The sequence below is a fragment of the Calliopsis andreniformis genome, chromosome 12 (genome assembly GCF_051401765.1).
Source record: "Calliopsis andreniformis isolate RMS-2024a chromosome 12, iyCalAndr_principal, whole genome shotgun sequence".
NCBI lineage: Eukaryota > Metazoa > Arthropoda > Insecta > Hymenoptera > Andrenidae > Calliopsis > Calliopsis andreniformis.
The window spans coordinates 16,739,038-16,762,543 of record NC_135073.1 but is presented as its reverse complement, the minus strand read 5'-3'; the positions used below and the strand labels follow the sequence as shown (position 1 = coordinate 16,762,543).

General features: G+C 46.4%; 1 protein-coding gene across 9 annotated transcripts in view; it reads right to left on the bottom strand.

Annotated features, from left to right (window-relative positions):
- Nucleotides 1-23,506, bottom strand: part of LOC143186227 (bromodomain adjacent to zinc finger domain protein 2B) — a 127,933-nt gene that overhangs the window by 36,548 nt on the left and 67,879 nt on the right. For 7 of the 9 annotated variants that reach the window (XM_076389774.1, XM_076389772.1, XM_076389776.1 and 4 more), the window contains exon 1: nucleotides 2,049-2,217. In XM_076389774.1, coding sequence (XP_076245889.1) covers nucleotides 2,049-2,208 — 160 coding nt within the window. In that variant the 5' untranslated portion in view covers nucleotides 2,209-2,217. Of the gene's footprint in view, nucleotides 1-2,048; nucleotides 2,218-9,738; nucleotides 9,797-23,506 lie in introns of those variants that run through there. The other 2 variants (XM_076389767.1, XM_076389769.1) reach the window with 1 other exon arrangement.

Here is a 23,506-nt window from a genome sequence, read left to right as displayed (position 1 = left end):
AGGTGAGGCAACGAAATAAACGAAATCCTATCCTGCGCGATGGAGGAGCCCAAGCTGCTCTCCGCGAGGGGACGGGCTCTAGAGTCCCTGCCAGCCTCCTTCCTCTCGCTGAATCGCGCCGCCAAGCCTCTATACTTCTCTGGACTTCCTGCCTGTGATTCGGGTCTGTATAATTGGAGGACTGACTGACTTAAGGAGCTGAGAGCTCTGCCATTAGCGGCATTGCGATACGTGAATGAAGGGAACGATTGGAACAGCTTCGAGAGCGTCTGTGATTCGGGATACCAAGCTAATGGGTGATTAACGTATCGGCTACTGCTCTCAGAGGTCCTGGAGTAGGCTAGGAAGGAACTTCCAGCTAGCGCAGCGTTTAAGGAAACGTAGTCGATGATATCGATTGGCGTTGCATGAGAGTTTCTCGTACACGGATTCTCAATTTCTCAGATTTTATTAGACCTAACAGGTGCTTCTATAGATTGGCTCTAAGAACAAGAAGATAGCGGGAGCTGAATTTAATACCAGGTCGAGCAAAGGCACGTTTCCAGTTGATATTGTCAAGTTAAATATCGTTAATGAAAACGGTCGCGCGGTAACACCGTTAACTTTAATTAGTTAATAGCAGATAGGAGTCGTCGAGGCTCGAGGGAGGAAGGCAGTCCTCGAGAAAGTGTCCCGGTATTAAATTGCTTAAAGTAAATACTCGAATAAAATACAGTTTAACTAACGCGTGCAAGAGAGGCGCGGCTGTTCTCGTAGCTCGAGCGAGAGAGTAAAAAGGAGAACGTCAGAAGGATCCTCGAATCGCTGAAGGAAAGGCTAACCGACTGAAGGGCTCGATCGCAAATGTGTAAGTAGTGGTAATTAAAGTAAGTGGCCGAACAGCGCTCCTCGTCGAGAACACGTATACAAAATGTGCACGCGCTGATTCGGTTTCTTTTGAGGAAAATAGCGTGGGAGGGGACCATGCTCGACGTCAGAGAAGCGAGAAGGTGAATAAGCAGACGGAATCGTTGGCTTACGCGCGCGTTGGTAGCTGAACTTGGGGAAATAATATTCGAAGACGTTCGACTTGACCTTAAGACGTTGAACTTTGGAGTTCTTGGTGGAAGTTGAGAAAGGGGGTTCTTAGGTACAGTAAACACATTTTGATAATAATACTTTGTGATGATTAAAGTGACATTAACATTAGAAAGTATTGGAAATAAAGTTTAGTTTCAATTTAGCTGAAGTCAAACGAAGCAAGATTCAGCTGAAGAGCGAGGTGAGCGACCTTAAAGTGAAGCAAGAATATCTTCAGGTCAACTTCCTTGATTGAAATAGAACGTTCTACTTTTTGTCTTGAGAGACGTTTTTAAATCGAGTTCAACGACGCTTTGCACAAGGTCGCTCAAGGTCAAGAAGAAGGTCAATTGTACAACAATTCGCAAGAGAATCTCTCCGCCCCCCTCCATTATTTCGCATCGCTGAAAACAGTTTGATTAATGAAGGTTCCGAGTCAAAGGAATTGCTTCCGTAATTTCATTCGATTTCTCTTTCCTTTCTTGCCCTTTGAGCAGACCTTACGGAAGCCTCGCAACTATTTCTCAATGACTCAATGCACAGAAAATGCAAAATTTCCCAATTCTCAATATTCCATACCTCCCCTTTCAATTTCCCTCAAACCATGGAAATCGATTCCTCTCTCAAGCTCCTCATTTAAACCCCTCAATAGTAAAATTAAGAACTCCCCCCACACACTCTAAATCAACACGCCATCGAGTCAATCCCATTAGCTCTTAGCTAAATAAACCGAACCCAAGGAGGGCACAGAGTTCCACAGCCATCGCGTCTCAAACGCGCGAATTCCTCTTCAGCCCTAATGGTATTACCACAAAATCGCCCATCGATTTACATACCTAGAACGCGTCAATTATCCAAGCAGGTCACTTCCACGACAAATACGTAGCGTTTCAAGAAAGTCAGCATGTGGGTGGCAAAAAAATCGAGGGTGCGGGGGAACGAAGAAAAAAAAGAAGATTAATGGAGGAGAAAAAAGAAAATTGGCTTACCGCCGAAGAGCGCAGTTGGATCGAGCAACGGATTGGCCTGGTCCGCCTGGAGTTTCTCGGAGGCGGAGGTGGCGCCCGGAGTCGCCGTGGCCGCCGCTTCACCTCCGCCACCTCCGCCACCTCCGCCGCCTCCGCCCGACGCGGAGTTCTCCTTCTCCATGCCAGTCCCCTGAAAACGTGCATCAGCGTTTCGTTAGACCCGATAACGTCGTACGTCGCGGGAGGCTGTTTCCTCCCAGCTGCAAGAGGGGTGGAAGCTGAGGAGAAGGGGACGGTAGTAGAAAAGGGGTGGACGAGCATTTTTGCAGGGAGGAAACTGATGGCAGCTCGTGACAGCTAAGGAATTCTGGGAAAAACGAAACAGTGGAGATGACCAGGGCCAATTTTTCTTGGGGGTCACTAGGGTCGATAAGGGGGAGAGGGAGTGTGTTTTTGGAGGTAACAGTGTGTAACTTATATTGTTTTCATTTATGACCAATATTAGAAACAATTGGATCTGTATCTTTTAGAGATTCCAATTTTTTAGCTGCTAATAGTAATTTGGAATGCCAAGAGGTAAATAGATTCTAGAGAGGGTGGAGGTAAAGGTGACTGAGTTGCAAGAAATGCTGGTAAGGGGTCGTAACAAGGAGGAACCAGAGGGAACACGAAATAATGGAGCTGACCAGAGTGGATTTCTTTCGGGGGATGCGAGGATTAACGATTTGTAGGGTGAGGAGATCTGGTGGCGGATATAGCGACATATTTTTGGGATCTTAACAGCGAATCGATTATCAGGACTGGATACGGGTGCTTAGCGATACACTAAGGAAGGGCTCGAGAAATCAAGATTATGGACGTTGAATTCGTTTAGTTCGTAGACCGTGGAAGGACGATTTCCTGTTGGAGAAGGAGAAGGATGAGGGTGACCGGAGGAAGTGGTCAAACAGTTTTGTCGGAAATACTGATAGGAACTCGTAACAGAGACTGCAAAAAAACAGGAACACAATTGGTCAGTAATTAAGCTTCTAATAGACAAGACATAACTTTAGGATTCTAAATATTAGACATTATAAATTATCCACATTACTATATTCAAAACTCGAGAAGGTTTAGCGAGCCTATCGAGTCAATTAATACCTGCCATAATTAATTCCCAAGTTAATTAACATCCCAAAATCCAGCTGTCGTTACCAAAGCGAACAAAGATCCCTCTGTTCTCGATATAAAAGAAGGCACCGTGACAAAAGGCGACATTCAGCGCATCCTCGCCGACAGAGGCAGATTCCCGAAAGAAAATGATACCGAGGATATCTCGTTAAGGCGAAGCATCGTCGGTAGAAAGAGGAGAGAGTCGATCGCATAACGTCTGGATTCCAGCTAATTATGTTAATACGCCGACGCGATGTGTCCCCTCTCCGTTCGATCTCGCGCGGCGCGGCGTCGGCAACAGACACAGAGGCAGAAAAATCCACGATTAATATTTCAGTCACGCGCATACGTAAGCGCGAGTCGGTGTCTCGCATGTTCATTCGATGACTGTTTACCAGTCGAAGAAAGGCTTCCTCGAGCGCTTTAAATAAAGGCCGTTCTCCCCTCCACCGTTTCCCCTCCAGCGCTTCAATCAGCTGACTGCCACACTCCCCTCCCTCGCAGTCAGCTGTTGTATAAATATACACGGTTACAACGTTGAGTCAGGTTAGGCTGGTGCCTAGGCTAGACACCGCGCACACAGTCACGGGCACCGTTATTATCATACAGTAGGTGAGTATAGTTGACGCGTACTCTGCTCCTCAGAGTACGCTGTCGGACAATCATCGACGAGCATCGCCATTACACCTGTTGTTACAGTTTCGATCGAGTCGCAAGTTTTACTAAAATATGTATCTGGGTCGCGTGTGCTTATGCACTGCTCGCTGGACTTGAGGAATCGTTACGTTTGATTCCTTTTAGGGAGGGATTCTCACTGAGCTTGAGGATTAAAGAGACAGAAAGTTTAAGGTACACGTAGGTTACTAAATCGCGAGGTTCTTCCGTGGATCTCCAGGGGGAAACGACGACACAAGGAAGCCTTTTTATTTCTAATTGAAGGACGAAGCCACGCGGATGCCTTCGATCGCCGGAAATTGCCTTTGATAGCGTTCTCTACATTTTCTGCCCCCTGTTAGACTCAACGAAGGGGGACTTTCACTTTCTTCGGGATCGATGATAAGTGTACGTAGACATAAACTATTTTCTATTTGCCCTATTGTATTGGATTGGTTCTGCTTTCGAACCGAGTTACAATATCCTTTTATTGATTCTACTGTTAAACCAGTTGATCGTGAGCGTAGCTGGTCGCAAAATGGAGTTGATAGGCAGTATTTTTCGATCTTGATTGCGTTACCTATTACCATGTTACCTAAGTGCTACGATCTAGTTAGGGTACCACGATCTATCTGGAGTACAACGACCTAGCTAGAGTACGACGATCTATCTAGAGTACCATGATTACCACGATCTATCCAGAGTACGTCCTCTAAACTATCGCCACATTATCCACTACCAAAACAGTGCAGCACATCTTTCGTCCCCAGATCCCCTCCATACCTCATCCCTCTGCTACCCACCACCCACGACTAAAAAAATCCCTCCAGCAGCAGCACCCTGTCCCCGTCAGTTATGCCAAATCACCTCCCCACAATAACGCCTTACAAATGCCTTTGGCCCGCGTCGGGCAGCGCTCCCTCCTGCCAGCGGTTGTTAAAAATTCGCCGCTCACAGTCGCGATATTCCCCGGATACTCGGTCCATGCGAGGAATACCAAAGTCTCTGGGTACGAGCGTCGAATTCCCGACAGCCGGGATATCGCAGGAGAAAGAGGAGGGTCCGCGGCGAGACGCTGCCCCTCGGTTTCCAGCCGCGCGAGCACTTCGAGGTGCTCGTAAATTGGCGAGAGAGGAGAGGCGAACGGGCAGGAGGGAAGGAAGACTTCGGTCAGCGAGAGAGAATCAACGGAGGCCGAGGGAAGCCGACTCTGGCTGGGAACGAGAGGATCGCGAGAGAGCGGAGCGAAAGGAAGGAGACGAGGGACCCAGACCATCGATTTCTCGACCGGTGTTACGCTCCTTCGACCGGGAAAAACTTGCTGCCCGAGGATCCGCGGGTATTATACATCGTCCGGAGAAAAATGCTGCCCGAGGAGGAGGTTACGCCGACTCTCTGCCGCTTTTGTATTCGCGCGGCGTACGAACGTGTCGGTTTGCCTGCGTCGAGGGGACTCCAGTGCTCGCTGTTAGAGAAGAGTTTGCAGATTCCTTTTTTTTTTTTGGAGTAGGCACTTCTGTGTGGTGGTTGTACGTGGGAATGGAGATCGAGAATTAGTGATGCATTTATAGTGTGATGTACGTATGTGGTGTGGAGGTATATTTTTGGGGAAAATAAAGGTACTTATCTGTGGAAGAGTCTGAATTATTTTGGTACCTATACTGTTCATGAACGGAAGATTCGAACGATTCTGGCTACTCTATTTCTTTCCTTCTTATTTAGTAGCTATCGTAGAAGAAAGAAAGAGAGGGTTCGGCGTGATAAGAATCGTTTCAGCTAGATGTACACCCCCACTCGAAAGATTCAATTAGGCTGTGGCTACACTGGATGTGTAAATGTCTATGTCGACTATGTCTGAACTTATCTCGGTCATATGATAAATAGTTGAGACATATTCGTCAAAACATCAGCTCGTCGGAACACGTATCCACTGTAACCACAGACCTAAGTTCTTTTTAAAGTAGTTGCCTCAATAAATAGCTTTCTTAAGAATTTTTTCTGACATTTTAGCAGCGTGTTAATATACATAAGCGTTATTTGTCATAATATTTCAGAGCGGGGGTGTACGTAGTCCTATGGATTGTGAGTGTCAGGAATTTTCATATTTACTTCTTATTTTCCGCTACCACTGACAGTACACTGCAGTGAATTCCAGTTCTCTTTCTGAAGCGACTCGCCCCGTGACAATAGAAAATTCCGAACTCCTATTCAATCTAGCGTGCAGACACCGCATTTTCAGCGCAGCCGAAGGTCTCAAACAACCGTGACGCAAGCCGAAACGACATAGATCAGTTGGCAGGAAGCGCGTTAAACACGAGACCCGGTGACCCACATCTCGTCTGTTCCAAATCCCGTGGCATTAAGGTTCTGCGTTAAATCGGCTGTAAACGCATTCTCGTTTCCCAAATAACGATTGGCTTTCGCGAAACTGTCTACCTCCAGAGGAGAGTTAATCACGCGAACAAGCAACGCGATGCGGAGGATCTAATACGCTTATTCGAACCTCTTGGCGAGGGAAAAGAATGCAGAGGAGGACAGGGATGGGGAGAAAAATGGGTCTCGCCGCGGATGCTCTCTCGTATGGCTGGCCCGTGTAACAATAACATGGAAATAGATACAGGGAACGTCTCGTATATCTTGCTGAACACGCGGCTCCTTTCTTTTCCACTGGTGCATCGTGAAAAGTTTATCGGTTATTGCGGAGCGAGCATAGTGACCCAGACACGACTATGAAAGTTTCCTTCGTGCGCGACGGAGAACTTCACCCCTTTTATGATTGACTGTGCTATGGCACGACGATCTTTGACCGCTCATAGGAATATCGATTCGATCGAGCTTCGTTCCAGACGGCATACGCCCTGACAGGATTTGGCAAGCGTTCCACAATGGAGGTTCGAAAGGCAAGTCATACCTGGTTAACTTCTTTTACCTCTTACTCTATTATTCAATACTTTGTATTTTTCTGCACATTGAAATCCCCCATAAATGCATAGAAATCTGCAGTCTAGTTGTTAGGGATGCAGAAAGCTCTTTCACAGTTTACTATAAGGTATAATTTTCTAAGTTTTAGATTCTGTAATGGCTCTAGCATTGATCCCTCATCCTTTAACTTAATCTCAACATATAACTGTTGCCTATAGAGTGAGTTAACTTTATTTTGGATATTTGAATAATATCAACTCGATAGTGTACGCTTGGATAAATGCACCTCTCGTTTCCTCTACAAGCAGGCGGTTTTATTTTCGCGAGAATTTTGCGCGGCTGGTACGAGAGCTTCGTTCAAGCGAGAAACGTCAAACAAAACGGGAGAATTATTTGCTGGATGATATGTACGATAAACTCTGCCGCCGGTTATTTGCATAATGATTTGTATTTTATTTGGGGATTTCGTCGTTTAATCAAGACCACCCGTTTCTGTTTCTGTAATTCGCCTGTAACTCGTTCGCGTTTATTTGCTCGAGGAGGCGCGATGCGGAGAAATTACGAATTTGTATAGTCAGCTCGCGTGGCTACAAACGCGTTGCCTGTACTGAGCATGTGTGGAATCAATTCTAGGCGCTTTCTCTAGCATACGTTTGCAATATTGAAAGCAGGTGACAGCCTGAGGGGTACCTGAGGTAAAAGCAACGCTGCTCAACTATAACTAAAAAGGCGACTTTATGTGAGACAGGTAGATTGCGTAGCTAGAAGAACCTTGATTGAGTTAAAAATATAGTAGAAACCAAAGGGTAGGGAAACCAAAGGCATATCTAAATGAAAACAGATAGTGTGGTTAACTCCCCTCTCTCTCCCCTCTTCTACCCAAAAGTGAAAACGAAAAAAAGTAGTCTACTTTGAAAGTGTTACTAAACTTTGAAAGAACTACTAATCCATCTAACACATTAGAATACTAGCGCACCCAGAATCAACCCTTCGCCTCTCCACGCCATCCCCGTAAAAGCTTCTTCGAAGCAGCCCGTAAGATCCTCGTCGTCAATCACGCGAAATCTGAATAGCCGTCGTTCCAGGGTCGCAGCGCGAGCGAGAGGCGTCCCCTACTTGTCCAACCCTCAGCGATCGAACACGTGACGCGTATCAAGAGCAGACAGCCCCGTCAGGGCAGCGACAACGGCGTCGTTTCGATCAATTTCCCCGGTTAACGGAAAAGAATAACGGCGCAGCATCCGGTCGCGCCGAGGCCGCCTGTCGCCTCGCGTATCCTCTCTCGCCAGCGAGCGGAGGACAGCGAGAGAGCCCTGCTCTCCTCGCATCTGCGTCAATTACAGGCGGACTTGGCCGTTCGGTAGAGGAAAGCAGGGTTGCAAACGGGGCGCAGAGGGGGTTGGGGGTGGCGGAGGATACGCGGGCAAACGAGGACCTAGGATCTTGATGGTTTCGCGGAGCTGCGTCGGTTGGTGTGCGAACCGAGGGACCAGAGGACCAAGGGGAATAGGGACGGGGGAGGAGACAGGGACAGATGAACGTCGGGGCAGGGAGAGGGGGACAGAGATGAAACGAGGGTGGCAGGGTACGGTGGAAAGAGACGCGGACGCAGAAAAAGGGGGAAAAAAGACAGGTACGTGTAGAAGGAGAAATATACAGGCAGCGAAGAGAGGAAGCCAGGCGGAGAGGTCCGGGGAGAAAAAGAGAGAACGAGAGATATGGTCGCAGGAGGCGGTGGAAGAGGAGGAGGAGGAGTAGCAATCAATACAGAGCCACCAGAGCAAAACCATCCCTCGAGTTCTCTCTCTCTCACTCCCTCGTTTGCTCGCCCTCCATCCGTCTCTATCCCCCTCACCATGTTGCTTTCTATCGCTGCCTCTCCATCTTTCTCTCTTCGCCTCCGCCACCCTCTCTCTGCGCCCCTAACAGCCACGAATACGACGGTTATATGGATGCTATAGGGCATAGAGCGTCGCTAACAGGGACTTTCGTACGCTTCCACCACGGTTTGCCGATGGTGGTGGCAATGGCGATAGCGGTGGTGGTGGTGGCGGTGGTGGTGGTGGTTCCCGTGTGTACGCCCGCACACCCGAGCGATCCGGTTTTCGTCGCGCGACCCCCCACCCCCAGCCCGCCTATCTCGGGTTACCTACGATTATGAGCGATCGTGCGTGCGCGCGTATACGCGTAATGCGCGTGCAAGGGCGTGTGCACGCGCGTGTCGCTACGCGAGGACCCGACGCGATCAGGTTTTTTGGTCGAACGGAGATCGAGGGTAGAAGCGGCTCCAGCGGATGCGCGTTCGATTTTCGGTCCTCGCGAGACTGCTTTCTAGATTCTGAATTAATCGGGTTTCAGATGCAACAGCGTATTAATTTGTTACCAACCTGTGCTACTGATAAAACTGAAGTATATCACACGAGCGAGAGAATGGAGATTATGTGTGAATAGTTAAATGCCCACAGAGATAATTTGCACCTCTAAGAGGAATCGCGAATCCCATCAAGCCGCCCCGATAACTGACCAACTTTCGCAAATAGAATCCCAACGATTTTCAATTGACAGAACTGGTGCCATAGCAGAAATTCCTCCCCGCAGAGGCTAGTAAACTAGTCGAGGCAAGTAGTATTGTTCGAACAACGCTACGTACTTGAGCCGATAATTGCACGGCGCGGTTCAATGCTGAGCAATTCAAGGGTAAAGAGAAAGGTTGTTCAGTTGGACGTTTGCGATCCACGTGAACTTGGATCTGGCAAACCTTGACTCTCCTCGACTCGCTAAACCTTCTTATAATAAAATGAGCGCGTTGCAACCGAGCGTTGCGTAAAATCTAACTATAAGTATGAATGGACACTAAGGGAGAACTATGGAATAGCGTCGAAGAACAGAAAGGATCAGAAGTGTTCGTTTTCGAGCTGACTTTGGTGTTAAAGAGGCTACAGGACAAGAGAAAAGTGACGATAGTTGAGGCTGAATTACTTACGATTAATTACGAGGCCTCAACTCATAGTAAAAGCCGGCTCCACGAGGCTCCATCGCACCTGAAACACAGAAACACGCGGACCCGTTAATATGTCGTCGTCGAACGATCCCTGGGAGATCCTATATCAACGTTCCACGCTATTAGGATGTAAACACGCGGCCATTAGGAAATCTCTGTCGCATTTCCATATAAACCGTACCGTTTACCTGCACACACTTGCCCTATATAGCGCTCGTTTTATGGCTCGTCAGATGCCTCTCTAAAGATATTCATCTTTGACAAAGTAATCTCGACGACCGAGAGAAGACTCGATCGTACGTATCGAGCGTTCATTCATAGACTGGTCGAAGCAGGCATCAATGAACGAAGCCCACGCTGTACTATTTCAATGAAACAAACCATAATAGCGCGAGCAATTAGCGTCATTCATATTCATAGAGCATCCATTTCACGGCGAATTACAGAACTACCCGCGATAAATATTAATACGGAGACACCGAGTCAACGGGAGCAGGATATGCCAGATGGGTAAATATTTAACTTCGTCGCATTGGGAAGTTCGCGATGTGAATGAGGGGGATACCGAGTTGCCGGAAGAAGGTGGAGTTGCGTTGAAACAATGTAGAGACCGCGATGCATTTCGAGGTATAATAAAAGAGATGATATCGTCAATATTTATTTCTTCGAGAACCGAACGTTTTCACTTTTACAGACACTATGCAAATGAAAATGGAAATTACGCGCTCAGAAAGTTTATGCAGTCTAAGTTATGCACTTTACAAGTATCGTAAAATAAATTTAGAAAACAATCTCTTAAACAGAACCGTGCCATGATTCATGACATAATATATCTATAAAAATGACTTGAAGAGAAAGTAGATACATATTGAACTAACCAATTTTCCCTGGCATCGATCTCTATCAAGATTAAACGTAATAGCGATATTCAGACGTGTAGCTTTAGGTACTCCACACGGCGCAGGTGTATAGAAATCGCTCGAATTGTTTCGACGCGACTGACCAATTCTCTCCCCTGCCTCCTCCCCGTCATCGAACGAAAGTAATACCGCAAACGAGTAAATTGATTTCGAACTGGAAACGAGCGAGGGTAACATTTGTCGAAGCCCAGCTACGACAACCGAGGGAAACGTAGCAAAACGTTCGTAGAGGCAACTGTTAATACGAAATCAATATTATCGCCTGCCGTGTCCGTCGACTTCGTTTCGGTGGTTGAATTTCCATTGATCGGCCAGCAACACCGTAATAAATTAATTGCACTATGAGGTTGATTATGAATTCATTTGGAAGTCAGAGAACCATGGATATCGATCTAGAAATTAGGAGGAAATTAGTCCTTAGACTCATTTTCTTTCTAAGACTAAACAGAATAATTGTATTTTATTTTATAAGTAACAGGAAATTTCCTAGGGATAATTAATAGGATAATACTTTTCTATTGAATGTTCTACAGATAATCCCTAGGAAATTTTACTCTTAATGTAGCACTTTTTCTCGATCCAAATTGCTGCCATGGTATACCTCAGCCTGCAAGCGTACCGAAGGGAAAAGCAGGCTCCACAGTAACCACGGTCTGGATATAATCCAAATTTTGTCACATTAAGCAAATTACCAGTCGAGGCTGGAGATCGGGACGCGATGTACCGTCACGTAACGGTATTATGCGAAGGGGCTCTAATTTCTCGCGCGGCAAGAAATCCCCAGGAATTTCGCGAACACGTTCCCGATTTGCACCCTCGAGAACCTTCCGCGGGGATCACGATGGATTTCGCGACGGTTTCGGTAGCGCTGCACTCCCAGAAATTAACAACGAAGCATCGACGAAGTAAATCGCGTTCACAGCGTCTGGCTGTTAGCAACTTCCCTCCCCCGCCTAGGACAATAAGTCTGAAGTGATTCTCGCAGCGAGCACGAATCCACGTTCAGGCAAGAGGTACACGGAGCAAGCTCCTCCGAGCATTTCGCAATTATAGGTTCTGTCAATTTTCGGCGCCATTCGCTTTTCCTGCTCCCTTTTTATTCGACAACACCGAAACGGTTAGTTCCGAGGACCGTGTTTACTTTTTCGCCGCGGCGAAAGTCCCCGCCGTGAATTTTCAATTAATGACACGGGCGTAACGAAATTAATTCGCACGCGGCACTTGTACAACTTTCCCCGCCCAATTTCAGTCACGCCGCGAGAAGTCAGGAGGAAAAATTCGCGACGCGCGTTAACAGAATTACCGACAAACTAATTCGCGCTAATTGAAACGCGGCGACGAGGGCACGTTCGATCGTATCTAAGGGAGGAAAAAAGAGGGTAGGCGTAGGTTGCGTCTGTTTAATTAATTGACCCGGTTCGCGGGGGAAAGTTTTCCGTACGTGGAAGACAATTTTCCTAGTGTCACGGGGATCAAGGGTTTTGACGACGTTCGCGCGCACCGTATCCCGTTATCTGGTGTCGTTAATTCATTAATTAACGAGGGATGCTCTTATCTGTGGACGAAGAGGCGGCGATAACGACGCGGAAATCCTGACCTGGCGCAACTCGACGCCACTGAGGAAGGTCTGAGCGGCGTTTTTCGAAGGAGAGATAAGGAAAAGAGAAAAACAACAGTAACGAAAAAAATAAGCTCTTTTTGACACTCTGTGTCTGTGAATTGGGTCAATGGAGAAGTGAAATAGAGGTCAAATAAAGGGAATGTTCATAAAGACTATTTTCGTTATTTTTCTATCCCCAAATTAGTAGGTATTAAAGTTATTAAATCACTTCGTGTCACAAGTGTTCTGCGTTTGATTAATTTTAATATGAAAGCAGTGGCCTGGTCAACTCAGTTAACAGGTTAAAAGCGTAATAATAGAGAGAAGACAACGACCTTTGCGGTGACATCGAAACGAAGTGCGCGGTGGAGAGATTAATTAATTATTGGTAATTAGTTATCTAGTCTCGGTCGGCCGTTACGGTAATTTGAAGCGTTTGTTACTGTTACAAGCGTATGCATTATTCATAGGGCATGCAAATTTGAATAGGCGCGCTGAACGGGTGTATGAACGCGTTACGTGAAAAATACGATAACGCGTGCAGAGATATGTCGGCGCGAATGAACGAAAGTAGTCTGCTGACCGGGCGTAAACGCGCTTAATATATTCCCGTGTTTCCACCGCGATTTTTCCTTGTAATCTGTTTTTTTTCGACCTGCAAATTCGTCGGCGGATTCGCACAGCAAATTGTCGCCCCGAAATATATGGAGCGTAAATGGTTAGGAACTGTTTACGATACGTTATACGAGTGGTCGCCAGCGAAATAAAAAAAAAAAAAAATTGTAACGTTGAGGGTAAAATTGCAGGAACGATGCGAAAGAACGTTTAAGCGCGACAATAGAAAAGTTTGCGCAGTGTGCTCGATGAGAGTGCAGAAACGGGTCACTAACATCATCTCGCCGACCCCTTCAATCCTTTCCCCCGAAAATCCTCCGCCAACGCGCAATATGTTACGCGACCCACGTAATGAGATTCAGACGTCATATTTCACGCTTCAAAATCCCTTCCCTCTTACGAACGACTGCCTCCGTGAGCGGAATAATATGGAATCGCGATGGCCGAGTAACGTTCAACAATTTGCACTGCTGTTAAACAGACAGCGCGCGTGATGTCACTTGCGCTGGAGGTCGAAGAATATTAATTGATTAATGCTGGAGGTGAGAGCTGAACATCTGGGAATTTCAACTCTCGCCTAACAATAATAAATATGTAAACACAGTTGAAACTGTACAAAGACTCGCCAACAGAGGCAACACTAGCACACTCGGCGCAGTAATACAACACGCTAAAAGTTCGAGAACACAACCTTACTCGAATTAGAGACTCACCCACTCAAGTGACTTTGAAACAATGTTTCAAGAACTCCAGCGTATACCACACAGCCACGCGCCACTGAAGTTACCACTCGCTCCACGCAAATACGGCTCGATGCACAACGTTTCTTCCATTTTCCCCGGATGGCACAAGAGCACAGGTTAACAACTTCATGGATTCCATAAAAATCCATCTGCTTAGGGGACACACCCGGAGAACAGGGAAGTTCGAGGAAGGCTCGCGGTGCACAAAGGTTCAGGACGAAGTGGAAAGAAAAAGTAACTCCGTTGCGCTCAGCGAGAGGAAAACAAAGACGTAGAGTAGATGGTGGGGGTGGGGCAGGGGTAGAACGGTTCAACGTTCTAGCCAGGGAGAACGAGCGGTAATATATCGCGCGAGTGCAACGAGAGACAGAGACTGAGTCATCAATATAACTTTACGCACGTACGTGCGCCGACCATGTCACCACTACACTTCCATTCATAAACGTAAAGGCCGACTTACGCACACTGGCGCGCACGTGTGCCTATTAAAGGACCGTATGTAAATGCGCACACGTGCACCCGCGCACGTGTACCTGCGAGACCGTGTGCTACACGCACGCCTAGCAGCGGCCATTCGTGTCCCTCTGCTTTGCGATAATCTTGAGCGTTAGGCGCCAACCAGTGTTTAAATCTGCTAATGAGATCGAAGGAGTGTCGTGACCTGAGAGGAGATATTTCGAGTTTCTTGAATCAATTCTTCTTGAAGAACTGATTCACAAAACATTGTCTAGCTTGCTGAAAATAACTCTGCATATCATACCGCGATAAAGATATACAAGAAGCTTTAAAAAAGCTGTTCAATAAAAGTTGTGGAACTCGAAAGTTAGCAGCCTTGAAAAGTAGCAGAAAGTCGAAGATCCTAAAGGACAAAATGTTCTGAGAAAGTTTGAAGAGCCTGACGTACATATCCGCGCCAGTGGAATCACTTTTCTACAGAAGTCAGAAAACTGTGCCTGCCCCTCAATCACTAAGGCCACTAAAATCCATTCCATCAGCTTAATAAAACACAGTGTCTCGTGCAGAGAACGCCAATGGGCGTCCATTCAACACGACCGGTACATGTACTCGCAAATTCCCCCATGGCGAGTTAATACACTAATACCTATGGAATTTTTCAGTCTTCCAGGAACTCGTAATTCGCAATAACATACGAGCACGTTGAGTCCCACGACTACACCGCCGCGTTCCGCGAGTACATCATTCGCGTGCACACACGGAAATGATGAGGGGGAAGAGACATATATGTGCAGGAGGGGCGCACACGAATGCAGTCGCACGTAAATGGAAAGGCACGAATACATACAGGTAAGAGGCAAGCAAATGGGCTGGCTCTCGTGAGCAAGAGACCGAAGAAAATACATAACCCTCTACTTTATGTGTCTGTCTATTGTGTGGGTGTGGACGCACGCGCGCCACCTACGAGCCTGCGTGTGTGCTTGTGCACGGACACACGTGTCGGCGGTACGTTATTCATCCGAGCCGTATGTACGAGTATATAGGTCTCGTGCGTGTACGTGTGTGTTTACACACGACCTTCCCCATGTACACGAGTATCTGGGTCAGTGTCTTCCTCGAGAGCAGCTTTTCGAGCCTCGATTCGCTGTTTCCCGCCTCGATTTTCCTTGATTTTGTAAACGCACACCCCCTCTTTTTTTCGTTGCCAAGGTCAACCATAGATTATCACCGCCCTTAAGTTTCCCCCAAGGGAAATAGTTGTTTCAATATTTTTTTCCTGCCTACCCTTTTTATCTTCTTTCGCTTTTTGCTTCTTTCAGCCATAAATATTTTAATTCTGTGGGACATTTTTTTCAGAGATGCTAAAACATTTGTTATCGTATAGTAGCTTTCACTACTCCCAAAAAAATAATATACAAATATGTAAACACTGTTAAGTTACTACACAGAACTCATTCAATTTTAGGAAGGTTCAACATTAAGGACTTAACTCTTTTGCACTATTCAGGTCGATTTAACTGTCTTAATTTAGGGCTCCAGAGTGTATTGAGTTCACTTGTATTCTGTATAACTTGATACTATAGTGTCCAGAATCAGAATTGAAATTGCACTTGCACTTAATAGTTATTTGAGCACTCGAAAGAGCTAACAAGTGTTTAATTAAACCACAGTAAATATTTTTTCACCAGTAGCAGTTTGATCCCACAGCGAGGGGCTTAACCGCATGAATCGTGGTTCGTTGGAACAACGCAGCAGTGCCGCCTCCCAGGAATACGATATTATCGAGGTACTTAAGCAATCACGGTAATAAGTATGAATTAATTCCACGAGCAACACCTCTTGGAGGCGCGGTGGCCAGCAATCGGCCACGTCTTGGCGTAATCGTCTCGAGCGCTCGCGATTGAGCAATGTGGGTGAAGGCTAATGGCCGACCTCAAAGTTTTAATCGACGATTTTCGCGAAACACAACGACGCGCTTCTCACCGCGGCAGTTTGCCGGCCAAGTTTGCTTCCAACTTACGGAAAAAGAAGAAAAACAGTGGAAACGAAATCGATAATTGCAGCGGCGAGAGGCTGGCTGCCCGCCCGCTCACCGCTGCAGTCCAAACCTTCGTTGGAATGAATTTCATGGGGACGCTGAAACGATCTTTCCACTTGCTGGTACATGGAGAGCTCTGAATTGAAACCTGCTTGTGTATTCGATATGAATCTTCAGATTTTGGATTCACATTGTATCCTTCATTACTAAAACAAATTACTACATTTATTATTGAAAGTAAAACTATTTAATGGTTCAATCATACCACCCTTGTCAGTTTACGTGAAATTGTAACTGTAGAATTGTCTAAAACTTAATAACTGTTAAGATTTACACGTCACAAGTGTTGCCAGAAAACCCTGCCAATTCGAAGTATCAATCACCAGTGACCATCACACTAGCGAATGTGTGAAATAATATTCACGCTGGTCGAGGGATCAAAGCCTAAAAGCAAGTACGAAGCGAAAGCACCGAAACCGAGCCAAATAAAGACTCGTTAGTGTAAAAAAAAAAACGCGGCTGGAAGTAGGGGGAGCAGCACCTTTCATCGCGATGAATTCATTTGACGATGAAAGGCGTTGTCCTCTGCTGAACGGCGACACAGTTGGAGTGGCCAAGGAGAGACAGACCAGTCGAGCCGGAGCGAGCTAAATCATCGGCTGGCAATTAAAAATAATTATCGGATGGGACGGGAGCGAGCGTTGCTAAAGATGGTAGAAGCCAGGGAACGCTTGAAATTCATCGGATCGATTAAAACGAGGCGGTTTCGAAGGGAAAACCCGTGGCTGCGGATCGCACGCCGCGAGGTTTCGCACCTGTACGCACGTTCCAGTTCTCAGAGAGTCGCACGGCCCACATTTCGCCTCGTCGCGAACGATCGAGTCCGTTCTGCACGCGCAGACCTTGCGCGATTACTTCTTGCCTCGTATCGTTTCCCTCGGCCGTCCCTTGCCGACGATCCTTCGACCGAATCGAGTTCTTCGAGATCCTTCCAGTTTCTCTCCTCTGGTACATTGTGGAATGCAGCGTGAACGAGGAGACTGAGATTTTCCGATGCATGGAATTTGATAAAATACTGAGGTCAGAGGGTTTGGGGTTTAGAATGCTCGACTTGGTAATCACTCAGTGATGGACTTCAACTGAATCGGTCTGAATTGGAATGTAGTACAGGTTCAAAATTAGCCATTTTCAAATGGTCTAAAATATTCGGATTTTTGAATTTTTGAACTTTCGAATTTTCGAATTTTCGAATTTTCGAATTTTCGAATTTTCAAATTTTCAAATTTTCAAATTTTCGAATTTTCAAATTTTCAAATATAATAAAAGAGGACTTGAAATACTCGAATTTAGTGGTCCCAGTAGGTATATAAAATGCACAGAAGTACAAGTTGGGATCAAATATCTCAGAATGTGGTTCTTGAATTTATACTGCTCTTCAACTCACTGCCTTAATTAATTTTTTTATTTAGTCTCTTTTTCTACTCTTTTGGAAAGAAACAAAAACAGGCAAGATTTCTCTTTATAATTATGAGTCCCTCAACCACCTACGAATATTCCTCCCCATTGAAATACTAAGACAAGAGTAACCCTACATACATACTATGTCTTACAGAAACCCCTCAAAAATGCAGATCTTCAAAAAAATCTTCTCTCCCCCAACTCCTCTGCACACGAAATTCCAGGAGCGTCACTTCTGTCGAAGCGATCGTGGAGCAAGTCGCCGGCGAGGAAATCGGCGGAGCGGGACGATTAGAGGCGGGAAAATCCGCCCGCGTCGCGTCAAGATGGAACGAAACTGGCGGAAGTTGCGCAGCGAAAACGGTTGAACAGTATTGCCTATAAATCAGGCCGCCTTCGCCCCCCATAGTCGCCGTCTACGCGCCGTCCTCTCTCCCTTGGTGCTCCCCTTTTCTCTCTCTCTATCGCACGCGCGTCCCAGATTTTCGAGCGAAGGAACGATCGATCGATCGGTCGAAAAGATCGTACACGAAGCGGGAACGCGCTCGCTTCTGCGCGGCTGTCACGTTGAATCGTCGAGGCCGAGGATTTCTAGAAAACGCGACTGCAACTTATGTACGTGGCTGCATAGCGTGCCTAAGAGGCGATAGGAACACTGCAACGCGATAATCGCGCTGATCGGTGTTGCAACTGAGTTACGGTGTAACAGGGATCCGTTGGGTGTTAATTGGATTAAGCTGTTTAAATGTTTCTATCGCTTCCGATAGCAGCGGATGGTTTCTGGAGATATTGGCGCGATCGTGGGATCTTTTCGAGCGGAACAATTGGACTCGAACAAGGTGCTTCTGATTAGATACGCAGATTTAGTTTTATACTGGAATTAGATTCAGGTGATGGAGTATGAAGTAGGTATTGTAATAAGCTGTGAATCAGTGGATGGAGATGTTAAATGTCGAGTAATAAATAGCAGTAGGAATACGTGCAATGGGTGTACTTCTGTTGTATACAATCATGTAATAATTGAGGTAGATATACAAGGTGTTATTAACTGAATTTTTCCGAAGAAATGATATGTAAATTTTCACGAATGCAATGAGAGTAAGTCGACAAGAGGATTCAGAGAAGCCAGGCGTGTAATCTTGAATAAACCATGTAGTACATTTTAATTACGCTTCATTTCTATTCGTAATATTCATTAATATATTTTCCACGTATATTACCCGTCTGAAAAGTATGCATTTTTCGAACCTGTTATTTCTATTTACGATGATTTCCTTTTTCTCCCATGCTTTGCAATAGAATCGCGCATCAACCCCACAGCGCGAAATTTCGTTTCTACCGATACGTTTTAATTCCGCAGGCAGGCCCCTTCGTAACGTCGTCATTATTAATTTACGTGATTTTTCGTATCGGATTACGCCAGGGGAAACGAAATTCGGGAATAGCAACAGGAAATCCGTCGCAATCGGATGACAGCGCGGGCGTCCGCGTCGCGTTTTCCATCGGCGCGCCACGGCGACGCACCTACGCGCGTCATTAATTTAATTATGCGGTAATTTGTGAAACACCGACAGCTCCTTTCGCCCTCTCGTTTCATCGTTTCGCGCGTGGTTTTTGTTTCGATGATAAAAACCAGCTGGAAATTGAAAATCCCCCACCCGCGTGACGCGTCTGCGTCGAAAAAGCGACGAGGAATTGAAAAGGTAAATATTTTACCATCGAGTTTTCGTCGGGCCCCCGTCACGGCCAAAAATGGATAATATTTCACTGTTCGTTCGGGATTTAATTCTCGTCGAGGTACAAAGATTTAAGCGACGCTGGGATCGTATCCGCGTGATTTCGACCGTTCCCAGCGGATTCGTCTTCGATCGGCCTGGGAGGCCAGGTAACCGATTGCGTCACGTCGCTTGAAATACGTTCAGCCGATTACACGGCAGTCGAGTGGGATCCGTTCCTAGCCGGAAGACAAAGAAGACTGTCGTGTGCTCCTCCTCCTCCTCGGCCTGATCTCTGAAAACTCGAGACCCGTGCTCAAGGCCTGTCCTCTCGTATATGGAACGCGGACACCCGCGGCCCACTGTGAAACCCGCGGTTCCATCCACGCTGCTGGGATTAATAAAATATCAGGTGTAATAAGGCTGAAATGTATGTAACTGGCAGGCTACCTTGTCGAGTGGGGTCCTTTGAAATGTTAAAGATCCGAACGTGGATACGGGAACTCAGATGAATGTTGCTCGTGGAATCGCCAAGTGGTATTGATCAGACCCATTTCAAATGCTGTTCATTTCACTCTTTGAGGGGAATTGGAAATTCCTTCGGGAAGTCGAGCACTAATAGCTTATTAGCACTTCTGGTAGAAGCATTGGTTAAGAAATGTTTCTGATACAGGAAACGAAGATGAGGTCGAGGAAAATGGATTTAGATTTTCTTAGAATTTTTCTTGGACTCGAAAGGTTTCCTTTCTACCTCGTGACGTGACTGGACAGCAGGTTTCATACCATCCCTGATGCCAGTTGTTGCGTAAACATAATACGAATATATAAAATATATTTAGCAAATTCTGCATCTACCTATCTATCATATCCACTGCGACCTCCATAGGGTTAAGAAACGATATTCCGAATGAAAGTTCCTTGGAACACAAGTATCGGCGCACGGTGTTTTCACTCGGTCGAGATTTAATCGGGCCTTGGGCAAAGTTTTTTCGAAGGCAAAGCCCGAGATCCTTGCGAGCGCGGCACGCAGAACTGGCGCAACATTCACAGGCAAAACTTTCAGCATTAGTTTGGCCGACTTCATATTATGTACCGTACGTACATAGGGTAACAAGTTCGCGAGCGGAGAAGCTTAGGCAGCCGACAGTTCTCCAAGAAATTGTAAGAATAAAGTCTGCGCGGGAGTTGCGGACGGGAAAGTCTAACCTTTCCATTTTCATTCACTCTCTCTTTTACGATCAACCGCCACCCGTTCATTTTTCATCCGCTCGAATCGAGTTTCTTGCTGTCGCGTGATCGAGCTCGAGATAAATCGGCGCAAAAACCGCGGGTAATCGCGTGGTGTACTCCGATTCGAGCACGCTGTACTTTGCGCTCAAGCTGGGAGAAAAAACGAGGCTTCTTGTCCCATGAAACTTTGAGTCGATCCTACCTGTTCTCTTCAAATACTTTTTCCTGGCCTGTAGGTACAGTTACGCTGCGTTGATTGAGAAAACTGCTGCTAGTGTCAATAATTTAAACAGAATCGATGATTTCTTCTTATACCTAACATCACTTGGAACCACATCTTTTTAACTCTAGATTATTACTGAGGAGTGCTGACGAGGAAAGTGTTGCACCTACCATTAGATATCAGAGAATATCTTTCCCTTCCAACGAAGAAATGGAACAAAGAGAAAGGAAGAGCTGCAATAACCTTCCACAATCGAGTGTTAGAAACTCTAACTTTGTGCCCCGTTTTCAAGGTCCCTCTGAAAACCTTCATTTGAACCGAACGTTAAACACATGGAAGAGGGATGTTCCATCGGTTACATCAGCGAATATGCTGACGACCAACTGAATGGATTCCGTGTCGCTAAAAAGCCTCGTGGATAGGATCCAAAACCAATTAACCGATTAGAGGGATCATATCCAGCCTTACATAAGACGAAGAAGCACGATGGACGGAGCTACTGAACTTTCCAGACTCTGACGCCAAATGCCATTGGCTGAGCGCGTTATTCACGCGAAAAGGCAATCCGCTCGTTATGGGTAGAGAAACGTACAGGGTTAGCGCATGTGAAATTACTGATTGCAAGTGGTATTTCACCTCAGTTTCACGAAATCACTACTTACAGTTTTTATTGAAGAGATTCTGGATCGAATCACAGCTTCTGTTATTTAAACTTCTCTGCGCAAGACAATCAGTTCTTATGCATTAATCAAATTATATAATGGAAGGGGTGGGTCGTGAGAAAAATGAGTCTCGTCAATTTTCGACTTTTCTCAGGAGAGAAGATAGGTTAACATCCTTAATTCTTGTTTCATAGATTACAACCATTTCTCAACCATATTATACGTACATTTAGATATTATTTACGTGTTATAAGAATGACTTAGCTCCAAATCCTGCAATTTTTAACTGATCATGATCCCCTGAACGAAGGTCTCATTATCTCATTTCTCATGAAGTCCAGATTTTTGCACTCCCTGCAATAAAACCAAGTCCAACCACGTCTGCTCTCGATGGTACGAGCCTCGGCGAACCAGACGCTCGCCGTGTATCATGTTTACGTACGACAAGATGTTCGCGCGTGTAGGAAGGCGCGAGAGCGTGAGGAACACGAACGAGGGTTGCACGAGCGTTGTTCGTCTGTGAAAGTCGATTCCATAACGCAGCCCCATACTGCGAGAAAGAGAGAGCCAGAGAGCCGCAGCTGTCAGCTTTGGCCGCTGTCTCAGCGGCGGGTGATTACGTTTCAATGGTTTCGATGGTCTCGATCGAGGAGCGACATCCACGCAGCGCAACGCTGAACAGACAGAGAGCGAGTCGCTGGCTGCGAATCGCTAAATAACACCCGGATTTCGGACCCTCTCTATATCATCAACGCGGGAACGCGATCCTGACGAGCGAAATTTTGTGCGGACGTTTCGGAGCACGCGCGATCGATAATGCGGTATTTGAGTAATTCCTGGAAGTTATTAAAGTTTAATCTATGCTTCGAGGGAGCTACATGAGCATTGCGCGCTGTACGTGTTTGGCAGGGTTAAATGATGAGAGTGAAATAGAGCCTTGACGATTGCTGAATATCGTGACTATCTGGTCTCTGGTAATTATCGAGGTATAAGGTTAGAGCTTTTTACGAAGTACAGAGAATATTGCCTCACGATGATAAGAGAAACTAGATCACAGAGAAGCAAACTCCTACTTCAACACTAGGGATAAGTATCTCATATATAACTTAGGGAAATTGATCTTAAATCCTCGTTGGTGATACAGAAGACGTACTCAGAGCTCTATCAACATGGAATACGGTAGAACCTTAATCAACCGTGTCTGAACTCAGACTCACAGATATCCAGTGTAACGATAAGCACAGTAAAACATCAATTGAAGCCGAGAAACCATGACCTAGCAGCAATCTACCGAAAATAATAAAATCAACCATCAGGGAAGTACTTCAAACTTGAGTCCTCTTAACAGTCGATTAATCGAAGTTCCTCTTACACCACAAAGTGTCGATGTCGATAGTTACTTAATCTATAGCACCTGAGCCATCCCAGGATCCGATCCAGGTCTAGGTGACGCAGCGTCGCTAGGAGAGCACGCACCAGGAGGCAAATCGGGCTAGGGGCAGAGAGAAACGTAATATAATTCAGGCTTATCCATCCAGCTGATACTTTCAGGTCGGTATCTCGACTTTCGTTGCGACAGATCGATAGCAGAAACCGGGGTGGGGCATTGTCGTGGCCCCCAACCCCTGCCGTGTCCCAACTTCCCCCGGTTGCTGACGACCGCGATGAGGGTCCTGCCGCTGGGACACGTAGATCGCTCGTCCTCGAACCTCGTTCCCTCTGCCTCTGTGTCGGCGGAGATCGGTGTGTGCGTGGCCGAGGGTTTCAGCGTGCAACGCGCGAACAAAAACAAGCCGACGGTTCGGCAAACTCGATCGGGGTGGGGCCTCGGGGTTTAAGGCTTCTAAACGGCGTTTTGAGCACGTCCAGCCGAACGAAACGAAACCAGCCAGCGTTTCCCTTCGCCGCATACGGTTATCTGCTTTTGCTATCGCCGTGAAATTGGAGGCCGCACCGCGATCGATACACCTACACGACCCAAGTGGAGACCGCCGAAACGATTCTTAACACATTCGAGACCGATGACCCATCCATTGGGTCAGAGGAGAGGTCTCCTCATTAGCCAAGGACACAACGTGAGTCATTTTTAT